The sequence below is a fragment of the Atta colombica genome, unplaced genomic scaffold, assembly GCF_001594045.1.
Source record: "Atta colombica isolate Treedump-2 unplaced genomic scaffold, Acol1.0 scaffold166, whole genome shotgun sequence".
NCBI lineage: Eukaryota > Metazoa > Arthropoda > Insecta > Hymenoptera > Formicidae > Atta > Atta colombica.
Window position 1 is genome coordinate 249,043 of NW_017259257.1, and position 11,927 is coordinate 260,969.

Here is an 11,927-nt window from a genome sequence, read left to right on the forward strand (position 1 = left end):
ATATATATATATATATATTAGTTTTAGCTTTCGAGCATAATTGATGTAAGTTTGTCACATCGATAAGTTTTCATATACATTGAGATAATGATAATACATCATAATAATTTACATTCGTTGGAAAGCAACTCGATTTTTTTCGGATTTTCTTTCTTCTGGCCACTTTCCCATCATCTCCTTCCTTTCTTTCGGTTCTGGTTTCTCTTAGCAGCTGTCAGCTTGATCCGAAATCGTAGTCCCGAATCGATCAAGGGTGAATCGTGAACTGGATGCAACTTAGCAATGGTTGTTGCGTCGAACGAACCGGTTTAACGCGCGTTGAAAGAGCGAATTGGGGAGAAGCATGAACAAAAAATTCATTTGAATCGGCCGACCCGGGTCGAGCAGAGGCGTCGAAATAATTGGATTTTAATTTTCGAGGTAGCGCGAGGTAGAACAAAAAAACGCGGGTGCACCCCCGGTCCTGAGAACGGTTCTCCGCGAATGTTTATGTAATATCGCGACACATTCGTCCTCTCTACGTCTGCGGAACCCTTCGTCTTTCCCACGAGTTCACAATGAATCCTCAAGTGTCTCGAAATTTTTTCATCAGAGTGTCATCGTTGTTGGAGACAACGGCTGAATGCATTCACGTATTATTCTTATCAATCCTTAATTAAACAATTCAATTTAATTAAATTTGATTAAAAAGATTTTAATTAAAACACGTAGCTTCTTGAGATTTTTCTGTTATTATAGTTTCGAATCGATATAACATAATTGTGTGCAGCGATTTTTTTTATGCTATATTTTTTTATATTTTTTAATATTTTTTATTTTTACATTTTTTATATTTTACATTTTTTTATCTTTATATTTTTATATTTTTATACTTTTTATATTTTATGTTACATATTTTATAACATTGATCCAGCAAGATGAATTCAACAAAATCCGTAAAATTTACCTCAAAATTTAAGTATTAAGAATCAAGTCCGGTCTATCGAGGACTCATATCAATTCTCGTTGCTTGGACAAAATAAAAGGACGATGGCTCGCTTCGACGGTTCGGTCCATGAACAGTGCGTGGGGACGGCACAAAGGAGGCGAATGTTTTAATTAAATCTCGGGGAAACGTGGAAACTTCGCCATCGCTCGACGTTTTTGCGATTTTCCGAAAGTTTCGCTTCGCGCGCGCAGTGCGGGACGGCTTTTAAGGTGGCGATGGAAGAAAAGGAAGGACGAGGTAGAATACGGCGGGAGGACGAGGTGCTCGAGCAACCCCCTCTTACATCCCTATCGTCTCCTTCCACCTCTCCCTGTTACCTTTTCCATCGTCACTCCAACCGCCGGCGCTATCGCCGCTAAAATAAAAGAAGCCGCAAAAACAAAAGAGCTCTGCGGCTACTTAACGAAACAAATTGTTGTTACGTCCTGGGGTTGAGAATTTTAAAGTTTCCAGCAGGAAGGGGAAAGTATCCTGCCTTTTTATCGCGCTGTTCTCTCTTTTCCGGGACCTCACGCTCCGTTCATCAGTCGACAGTTTAACGTAATTCGGGGCTCGTTAGTACTGCTTTCTTTTCTTGTACTTTCGGGCTTGCAGTGTTGGCGTAGAGTCGCACAAGTAAGCCGCGTATTTTGTGTTGATGATTGTATGGATACAAGTTGATCGGATACATGAGTGCAATTAATCACTCGATCGAAAAATTGCCGCTTTATCAATATACTTTCTCGTCGCGTACATGACACAAGCGTTATGATGCGGAACGCACATTTCGCCGCATACCGCGTCATCCGTTAAATCTCTAGTATGATGTAACGACACGCTCGTTAGTACACGAGCGTGAGTGAGAACGAGGATCGTTCGAACCGCCGTTGGCGGTCAGCTACGAGTAAGTAAGACTATTTCACAATGCACAGGAACAAGGCGATACATTCAGCTGACGAAATAAAAAAACGAACGGCGATACACATACGACACATGCCAATGGATAAAGAGACAAAAAAAATAAGATAACATCAAGATCAAAATGATGAACAGATAAATGAGCAAAGCGATTGAGATGCAAACGAAACAAGAATAATTGCGAGACGTTCCAGAGAAGTTCGCGCGGAAGCGAAATCATAATCGAGCAGAATATAGCGAACTGAATAGTGTTGAATGTCGATAAATTAAAGAAAAATAATGTCAATGAGTGAGACGAGACGCAGCGCGTCTGCGACGTGCAGGATCGACAAGTTAAATGAAATGTAAAAGAAAAAAAACGGCTGACAAAATTTCGGCCGTTGATGAGAGAAAGCAAGGAACTTAAGGTACGGACGCGCGCATGGGCAGGGAGAGCGTTAATAAAAAGGATTTTGTGAACGGGCTGAGTGTTCAACTCACTCGCTGCAGGGTAGACCAGCATTCCTCGAGGGTGCGTTCGCTGATGTTGCCCATTCCTCCACCACCGCCGGCACCTACTGCACCTCCAAGCCCCGCCGCAGAGGCACGAGACTATCAGGCAAGATAGGATAGCTCATGTTAGTCCTCGATTCTCGTCGTTCTTTTGACGCTAACCGTCACTACTACAAAGCTTCTTTTCGTCGAACAGTAGTCCGCGACTGCTACTTCGAATATAAAAACAAGCGCGCTCTGCCGTGACAATGACAAGCTGAGAATGGCATGACGAAATGAATATTTCTATCTCGTGTGGACACATAGAAAGTAGTTATGGAATCGCTCGATCGAGACCGGTCACGTGTAAATTAATATCGGCATTCGCAATAATTATATTACTCATTAATTTAAAACGTGATTCTTATGATATTATTCGCAGTATCTTCAAGTATATTGTATCGCGACTATAGCCGATTCTCTTGGTTCTTCTCACGGACGATATTTATAGTCTCTCTCTAATTACAAATCACCGATGCTCATAGACTTGCTAACACGATCTCAAAGTTCCGCTATCTGTCGAGAGATACGATGCGTGATTTCTCTCTCTCTCTCTCTCTCTCTCTCTCTCTCTCTCTCTCTCTCTCTCTCTCTCAAACTCTTGCATTCTAGCTCTCTTGCATTCTCACGCTCTCTTTTCTCTCTCTTTCTCTCATCGAAACTCCACGGCCCTTGCTGTCGCAGAAACACGGCGATATTTTCTTGGTAACATCTTCCCGGCGTACTGTATGACGTATGCGTATGGTATTATCTGTGTTGCGCGGGTCAAGAACCCCGGGAGACAACGTATCTGCATCTCCTCGCATTGGTGTGCGTGGGCCGCGTTCGCATTTGCGGACCGCACTGCTACTTTGATGTGCGTGCTTTCTCTCTCTCTCTCTCTCTCTCTCTCTCTCTCTCTCTCTCTCCCCCGTGTACGAGCGTATAAGTCAGTACTATGTAGTAAGTCAACGTACTCTATTGATGTGCATGTGTGCGTTTACGTGCGTCTGTGTATCTGGGTACGAACCGTGGTCAGCGTATCTGAGTATAGTCGCGTAATCAAACTGACGAAATTGTCGATGACATGTGACTTTGTAACTCTAAGATAATGCTAAATTAACGAAAAAATTATCGCGTTCGAATTCCGCCGATTTTCCACATAAACGTTGTTTGCAAGCAGTTTTACGTGAACGATAAGTTAGAATCGGCATTTGATATGTTTAACGAGAGTTGCATTAGTAATGCACATTTCAACTAAATGCCTTATTTTTGAGCGAGACGATATATTTTTGCAAAGCATTGAAACCACGCTATTTACACGAACAAGTACCGATATATAGGAGAAACCTTGATATCTCGCGATACTCTTGGGACCCGTCGACGCTGTCATCCGACAACGTCATTGAATAAATATTTTTCCCCGCGAGAAGAGAAACCTCGCTTGAAAGTATTGTTCAGCGTCTGTCGGCTTGCAAGTGAATGACCCTATTTATCGGTGCGTTATGTATTTTTATCGCGGTCGCCTCGCCCTAGTTATTTATCGCTGCTCTCCTCGCAGTGGATACGGAGAGTCGCGAGACACCCGTCCGTTTCTCTTGCGAAGCGGAAGATAATAGAAAAAGTATGCATGCACACATAATGTATGCGTGTAGAACGGAGGTGAAACAAATATTTTTTTATCTTCGAGTCACGAATGTAAAATTCAGAAAGATTCCAATTCAATGTATAGCTTCTCACCTGTAACTCGTTGACGAGCTTCTCCGTGAGAGTAGCGTCGTGGGAATCCTGACTGGTCGCGCCTGGACTCAGCATAGAGTTCTGTGAATTCTGCTGTTGAGTGCCCGACATGTTCATACCGGCGAGACCACCGTTCTGCGCGATGGTGCCAGCCATGTTGAGCGCTTGCTGTTGCAGATTCTGGGTGAGATTTTGCGCTTGCTGTAGATTCTGCGTAAGATTTTGCGCTTGTTGTTGTAACGCTTGCTGATTAAGCGCCTGGCCAAGATTTTGCGTGAGGTTCTGCGCCTGCTGCTGTAGCGTCTGTGACAAATTCTGCGCTTGACTTTGGATGTTCTGTTGCAGACTCTGACTCGCTTGACTTAAATTTTGCGGCTGGTTAAGCAATTGCTGTTGTTGTTGCGGCGACAAACTCGGCGTTAAACTCTGTGCCAAATTATGCTGTAGGGTTTGTCCGAGATTTTGCTGCATGTTTTGCGTGAGCGCTTGTGTTAGCGCTTGACCCAGGTTCTGATTGAGCGCCTGAGCCGCCTGAACAGCCTGGACCGCCAACGATGGACTTGACGCCTGCGACATTGTTTGTTGCGCCTGGGCGAGGCTGTGCAGACTCTGGGCCATACTGGAGGCAATGGCGCCTTGATGATCCGCCTGTGGTGACGGCGTCGTCGGTGCCGGGGAAGACTGATGCTGTGGGCCCTGATTAGCCTGGTTCATCGACAATGCATGTTGCTGTTGTTGTTGCTGCATTTGTTGTTGAGGACTAGCTGTTTGGCCGAGTGTCGCGTTCGTGTTCTGCTGTACTTGCGAAACCGCAGTCTGCTGCTGTTGTTGCTGCTGCTGTTGCTGCTGCTGCTGCTGCTGTCCGAGCGGACTGTGCATCTGCTGGACCTGCTGCTGATGCTGTGTCGAATTCGAGATGGGACTATGCTGTATCCCGGGTGAATGTTGAGGCGGACCACGTTGCGGCTGCTGCCAGTAATCCGACATCTTAAATACGTGTTGGCGTAGCGCGTGGAGGTTCGCGGCTGCCGCGGTGACAGCCGAGGCTTGGATCTCCATGGGTTCGGAATCGTTTTCAAGGTCGGGTTCTGGCGAACTACAAGGATCTTCGTCCTCCTCCTCGTCCTCCCGCTCGGTGATGTCCTCGTCTTCCTCGTCGTGAATTCTTGTGGACCGGTCCGGCTCGGGTCCGGGCGGTCCTCCGCCAGCAACAACAGCAACACCACCGGCGCTTCCGCCGCCGCCGCCACCTCCACCGCCACCTCCGCCGCCGCCGCCACCTCCTCCACCGCCGCCTCCTCCTCCACCTCCTATCCCACCCCCCGAATCGCCAGAGTGGAGATGATTCCCCGGGTGATGCTGATGATGATGCTGCTGTGGCAAGTGATGGTGAGGACGCGACTCTGGATTTTGGTTGTGCTGCTGCTGCGGATGCTGCGGCTGCTGCTGTTGTGGCTGCTGCTGTTGCTGCTGCGGCGGTTGCTGTTGCTGATGGTGATGCTGCGGCTGCTGGTGGTCTAGCTGGCCGAAGTCTGGTTGGGCTTGCGTCTGGGCACGCAGGTCCAGGGCCGCCGTCGCGTCCGAAATTTTGAGGCCTTCGCGAGAAGCCCGGGCTACCCCCTTCCGGCGCAGCTTGCCCGCTTTTTCGCACCCCTTCCGGTAAGCAGCTCGACGGCCGGCACACCTCTGCGCTCGCCGCCGTTCCTTCCTACCTTTCTCCTCGCTCGGCCGCTGTTTTCAGCCTCGGGATCGTCGTAACGATAACGATCCTTGCGCCGTGCCGAGCTTCGACGTGGGCGGCGGGCAACGTCAGTTACTCGCCACCTGCTGCGACTTCCCAGCCCTGCTACCTACCGCCTGGCTCATGAAACTTCCTCTTATGATTCCTCCACTCCTTCTTCCGGGTCCTCTCCCAGATCTTTTCTTCTCTATCGCGCCTTCCCTAAGTCGTTGCTGTCGCTGTTGGTTGCGATGCCTCTCGCGAGAACACCGCCGATCGGTGATTGTACGTCCGTAATGCGTCCTTTATCGTAATGTCTTCTTATGTACGCAGGTGGCTGTTATATCGCGTACGTATGCGTTCGTTCGCGTTTCGCAGTTTAGTTGATGGTCCTCTTCTTTCTTGTTATTTTTCTCCCCCTCCTTTGTGCGTCATATGACTGTGTGTATGTGTAATAAATGTATGTGTTGGTGAGCTTTATATTGTGTGCTTTGCGTGAGTTGTTGCGCGCGCGAGCGAACGTTCTCCAGCAAATAGGAGAACGGTCTATTTTCCTTCGTCTATCTAACTTAAATTCTAGCGTACACTTAAGTTCAGGTTAAAATTCAGGATTGCCCAGCCCGGACGGTGTAAACGAGAAGGATAGTCCACGCGGACGCGAATCGTTTATCGGTCGGAAAGGCTTCCACTCCTCTTCGGGGTGAGAAATCACACTCGCGGATGATTACTGCTCGTCCCGTTTTGCCCTGAGTATTTTAGCCCCGTTATGTTGGATGTGCGTGCGTGTGTGTGTGTGTGCGTGCGTGTGTGTGCGTGTGCTCGAACGCGCTCGAACAGGCTCGAAAAGTTGGTGTCTGCTGTCGCGCGCGTCGGCTTGAATCGGTGAGTCCGTGTGAATTCTTTTAAGCGGGACGAGAGCGTTTCTCTCCGAGATTTCCGTCACTCCGTTTCTGCTTCTGCCTACTTCCTCCGATCGTCTTCTTCTTTTAAGCTGCCGTGTCGCGTCCGTCGATGACTCCTCCTCGAAATGCGACTCTAGCGTTTTAACTCTTTAAAAGGAATTCTATTCGATTATCGATCACCGCTTGTCGTTACCGATATCGTCGATGGTAGTTGTGGTTGCTTCTTATTATCGTTTAGGTTTAATTAATATTGCACTTAGGTACACTCGTTTTTTGAACACACTGAAATATATATGTATGAGCGCGGGGTTTTCTGTCGAGCTTTTTTTCCGATTCTTGCTTTTTCTCTTTCTCTCTCTCTTTCTTTCTCTTTCGCTCTATTTCTTTCGATCTTTGTCTCTCTGCGCTTCCGTAGCTCTATTGCGCCCTTTCTATTCGATCTTTCTGTCCTCTATCTCCTTCCTCGCTATCTTCGGATACGCACGATCAACTCGCTAATCACTTTCTTCTTTGCAACCCCGCTTCTACTCGTTCGGCTCTCGGTCTTACGCTCTTCTGCTCCTCTGCTTCTGCTTTGCTCGTCTTATTCTGCTTCTTCCGCTTTGTCCAGTCTTCCTCTCCTGCGCGGGAATCTCTCGCTGCAACGCGTCTCCCGCTCGAAGCTGCAATCCAGAAAAAGAAAATACAATTTTTGCGTTGTCCGACGTCACGCACGACGAACATTCAACACTATAATATTTTCAATGTCATAGGCAACCGTTTTACACGTCTTTGCTCGTGATCGGTAGAGTGTATTTAAACGTCAATCAGACGTACGTACATTTTTAAAAGTATTTGATCGAAGGTTGTCACAATTTACTGTGATTTTTGATAATATTAATTATAAGATCTGATTATAAATCCAATAATATTAAGACGTAAAATATCTTGACTAATTCCCGGTATGTGAGCGTAATATTATTTAAAACATTGATTTTTGCTAGATGACACTGCCTAAAATCAGCTGTCGTAACACGAAAATATCGAGTGCCGAGTAATGCGACGTGAATCGAGTTAGAAGAATCCTAATAAAATTTTGCAATATCAGAAAGATATCAGCCGCGAGATTTTATCATCTTATAGCGAGGTAACGTTAAATGCGATTTTCTTTCGGCTGACGTTTATGAAGGGTTTACACTTTCGGCCGCGACACAAACAATAATTTCAACCAGCACTGTCAGAAGCACGCACTAATTACGCGGCATAGTAAATTTCGTCCATTTGACACATCCAGTTTTCATGTCGATAATTTAACGTTACACAAATTCATACCCTCCTTTTAGTTACACCGAGTGTCGTTGACGCGGAATTTCCAATTAGTTTTGTATTTTAGAAAAATCAATTGGTTCACAAGTGTGAAAGTAAAAAGCGTGAACGTCTTTTGCCGTCGCGTGATGCTCAGCACTGATAACTGCGGAAAAGATACGTAATATAAAAATTCAGGATCGGTACGGAGAACTAAAAAGATTTATAACTGAAAGAGAGTAACATGTCGATAAATCAAATATTTATTCAAATAAAAGTAATGTCAATATAACAACGAGCAATAAATCAGAGTATAGTGAATAGGATAAAAATAAAATGTTCCGGAACACTGAATATTCTCGGGAACTGGGAAAAAAGTTGTGATTTACATTAACATCACTACGAATAACGTGATGTAACATTATGACACTGTCGCTCACACATAGAATTGCGTTCGCGATCTTTTTTTTTTTAATTTTCTTCTTCGTTAAATTGAGAATTTATATTTTTGCCGTTATTTCCCGAATTATATTGTTACTTTTCCGATTAATTTTGAATATGCAGTCAGATTTTTTCGTAAAAGTTGTTTGTCACTAAGCGATGAATAGGGTCGACGCGTTGACGATGATGTCAATGAAATGCCAAATAATTTGTTGCACCGTGTGCCAGGTTTACGCGACGTGACGAGCATTGTCGGCTGCTCGCTGAATTAACGGCCCGAAATGATCACGCGCACGGATATTCGCATAATTGCTAACTCGTTTACTTGCGACATGACGATTCGTTACGTTTATTGTTCGCCGTGTAATTCCGCGACCGCAAGCATCAAGTTAATGATTTGTGTGACCGATTTCGACGAGGTTTCGAGATAGCGGTGATTGAGCTTCCTTTCTCTAGTCCGCCTTCTCATCATTCGCTTCCTCACAATCTTACCGAAGCACATCGTATCACACCGGAAATCGAGAGGGGATCGGAGCGTGTGCGATCGCGACGAAACACTGTCGAGACGGCGACGATGACGTACCGGGCATGTCAGGATTCGGAACAGGGAATAGGAGGGGGTGGGTCAGTATGGTGGTCTCGGACCGAAAGTGGGGAAAATTGACTAAAATCATACGAAAGTAGAAAAAGAAGAAAACAAAATCGTTGACGATTGGGTTCTATATTAATAATGAAGGCCTAGATGCACGATGTCGCAAAGTATCGTTACGTTCACATAACTCGCGACACAAGATTGGTTGAACAGAATATTCCGAGAGAAAGAATCCGAAGTATCTCTTACTGGAGAGATTCAAGTGCGAATGATAGACGGGTAGATGCGGCGGCTGGTGATAGTCGGTAGTATACGCGTAATACGTTGCACTTCGGTCCGGCTGCTCGCGACCTTCGTGCACGGTATCGGCCAAGACACTGTTCTTCCTCTTCGAAGGACGACGACGGTAACGACAACGACGACGAAGACGACGATGACTACGACGACGTACGACGGGGGGAAAAAGCTCTCTCCTCTTCCGCGTTCGAGTCCTTGACGGAGGAGGAACCGAAACTGACTCGGGTCTGCGGCTCGCGAGAAACGCTAAGTCCTTCTCCGTCGGGGGTCGGTGGTGGCGCGCTTCTCAGACCGCGTGCGTCTGACTAAAAGCCACCCCCTCGTGCCTTAAAGAACGCGTGTTCGGGTAGGGGCGTTGTCTTAGGTGGTGCGCGGCCGCGAAATTTCTGGCCACCTCGGGGCGCCTTCGTCGTACGCCGTTTCTTATTGTGGCGATTTCGTACGCGGGTCCGACGGGCCCGGGCGCGGGCCCAGGTTACCGTGGACCGACTCGTGACCCCGGCCGCGTCCACCCACGACGAAAATCTACCTCCGGGAGGACGAAAAACTGAGGCCGTCGTAGGACAGGAGTTTTCAAGCTACCCCTCTTTTCCTTTGCCCCCACCAGACACGACGCCGAGGCGCGCGCTCTATCTCCCCCTTTTCCTCAAACTCTCCTCACTCTTCACCCCGCGCCCAGGTGGGTGGGGGATTCTCCGCCGCCGACTCCGCCGACGCCTCGTACGGGGGTAAGCGTCGTAAGGGATGAGAGAAAGAGAGTGGGGTGGCTCTCCGTCTCCGTTTCGCCCGGCCAAGAAAACCTTCCTGGAAGGAGAGTAGGAGAAAGTCGTAAGAACCGATTATCTGTCTCTGTCTATTTTGATCGCTATCTTATACTCCGCGGTTACGTTCCGGCGTAGGTAAGTACGCGAAGCCAAGACAACCGGGTTCTTGGACTGTATACTCTTTTACTTTGTCCTTGAAAACTTTTCACCTGACCGTCGCGGATCATCGCTGTCACGTAAACTCACTTGGATTTTACACAATTCTCCCTCGCAAATTAACGAATTCTCATTTAACGGCGAGTATATAAGCCTCACGCGTCACATGCGAACACTATGAATCGGGATATTCGACTGACCGAAAAATTGTAGGGGGCTTCTGTATAAGAGGGTGTAACAGTCTGAGGTACGAATAAAAAAGAAGGGGGACCATCGTATAAAAATGGTCTCCTCCCTCATGTTCCGTATGGCAACGCAAGCGTGACTAATCGCGGGGGAGTGGGGCAGGCTTTCTTTTTTATCCCTCTTTACGAATCATTCTGTGCTCAAGTAAATTGTTCTTGATCGTATTCTCGATATTAATAACGCGAAGTTTGTTCGCAGTTCGATAGCGATCAGTTGATTAAGTGTCGCGAATTCATCGATCGGGTCGGAAAAGCGGATTCGAATAACATCAAATCACTTCGATCATCTGTCATCCGACACCCTTCCTACTTTCTCCCCCTCTCTCATTTTGAAAGTCAAATCGCGATTTAAACATGGATCATCGACCTTGCGGAGGACGTCGACTTTCTAGTGGATGCGCTGATGCTCATTTCGCGGCGAAGGGTGGTCGATGGTCATCCTGCTCGTCTTACGCACCCTCCTCGCCGAAGTAGACAACCAAGCTATCCCTTCCTTCCCTTCTTCTCCCTCCCTCCCTCTCTCTCTCTCTCTCTCTCTCTCTCTCTCTCTCTCTCTCTCTCTCTCTCTCTCTCGAGTTCTCATCTAACGTAGCTGCCCCACCATCACATTAAGCTCCTATTTCTCCCTTCCTTGCTAACGTCTTTCCCCTCTCTGCTTGTGCCTTCATCTACCTCTCTCTTGTTACCGATTTTCGTAGCTCAACCTCGCTCACGCCACCCGACACCCTCTTCTGCATCCTTTTCTCTCCCTTCTTTTTCTCCCTTTCTCAGCCGCCTCGACTCCCCACCAACCGGGCAACCCCCACGCGTCGCATTTTTACGCTGGCCTCGTCCTTTTTTCCACGTGGTATACACGTGGAGGTATGAGTCTGGAAGGTGGGGAGGCGCGACCCCTTTTTTTTCTTTACCCTGCCTCTGGCTTTCACGCGAGAGAGCCCTGCTGGTCGTCCGAGACGACGCAATAACGCGTCCACCCTTTCGTCCTGTTGTCTCTCTTTTCTCTCTCGGTTAGAAGAGCAGTGGCAACAAGAAAGAAGCAAAGAAAAGAACGTCGCGGAACGTAGCATCGCGTCGTGTCGCGTCGCGTTTCGTCGCATCCCTCCACTCATACCCACATCGTGTCCACCCTATCCGTATTTCTTCCAACGCGCGTGCGACGAGGGTGGACCGTCACGCGAAAAAAGTTAGCCAATGGGTTAGCCGCCCCACGATGGTGGAAAAATCGAGTGACCTTCGTCGCACGTGCAACGCCACGCGCGCGGCATTTCTTTGTTGGCGCGATGGACTATCGAAAAATGCTCTCTTGCTTCTTAAATAGATATTCTACGACAACGATATCTGATGCAAGATTAATTGTATATGTATACTTTGCTCATATATATATATATATA

General features: G+C 47.4%; 3 protein-coding genes across 3 annotated transcripts in view; all 3 read right to left on the reverse strand.

The window, feature by feature from the left end:
* The window catches only part of LOC108686222 (zinc finger protein 853), a 73,700-nt gene extending 68,506 nt beyond the window's left edge, over positions 1–5,194 (reverse strand). Inside the window, exons 1-2 of the mRNA XM_018191392.1 lie at positions 4,136–5,194; positions 2,366–2,476 (exon numbers count right to left, since the gene is read on the reverse strand). Coding sequence (XP_018046881.1) covers positions 2,366–2,476; positions 4,136–5,194 — 1,170 coding nt within the window. The remainder of the gene's footprint in view (positions 1–2,365; positions 2,477–4,135) is intronic.
* A 16-nt stretch (positions 5,195–5,210) lies between these two features.
* LOC108686171 (ras-interacting protein RIP3-like) lies at positions 5,211–6,001 on the reverse strand. Its single transcript, XM_018191309.1, has 3 exons — positions 5,957–6,001; positions 5,268–5,866; positions 5,211–5,223 (listed from the first exon to the last, which is right to left on the reverse strand). Exons 1-3 carry the CDS (start codon positions 5,999–6,001, stop codon positions 5,211–5,213), a joined length of 657 nt encoding a protein of 218 aa, XP_018046798.1.
* The window catches only part of LOC108686172, an 18,375-nt gene continuing 12,318 nt past the window's right edge, over positions 5,871–11,927 (reverse strand). The window contains exons 3-4 of the mRNA XM_018191310.1: positions 9,324–9,653; positions 5,871–7,419 (exon numbers count right to left, since the gene is read on the reverse strand). Coding sequence (XP_018046799.1) covers positions 7,256–7,419; positions 9,324–9,653 — 494 coding nt within the window. The 3' untranslated portion in view covers positions 5,871–7,255. The remainder of the gene's footprint in view (positions 7,420–9,323; positions 9,654–11,927) is intronic.

Bases quoted from the DNA above. Each gene is read 5' to 3' on its own strand.
- LOC108686171 (XM_018191309.1), bottom strand. From the start codon at position 6,001: ATGAGCCAGGCGGTAGGTAGCAGGGCTGGGAAGTCGCAGCAGGTG. The intron at 5,867-5,956 runs GCGAGTAACTGA...GGCTGAAAACAG, and splicing joins CTGGGAAGTCGCAGCAGGTG to CGGCCGAGCGAGGAGAAAGG.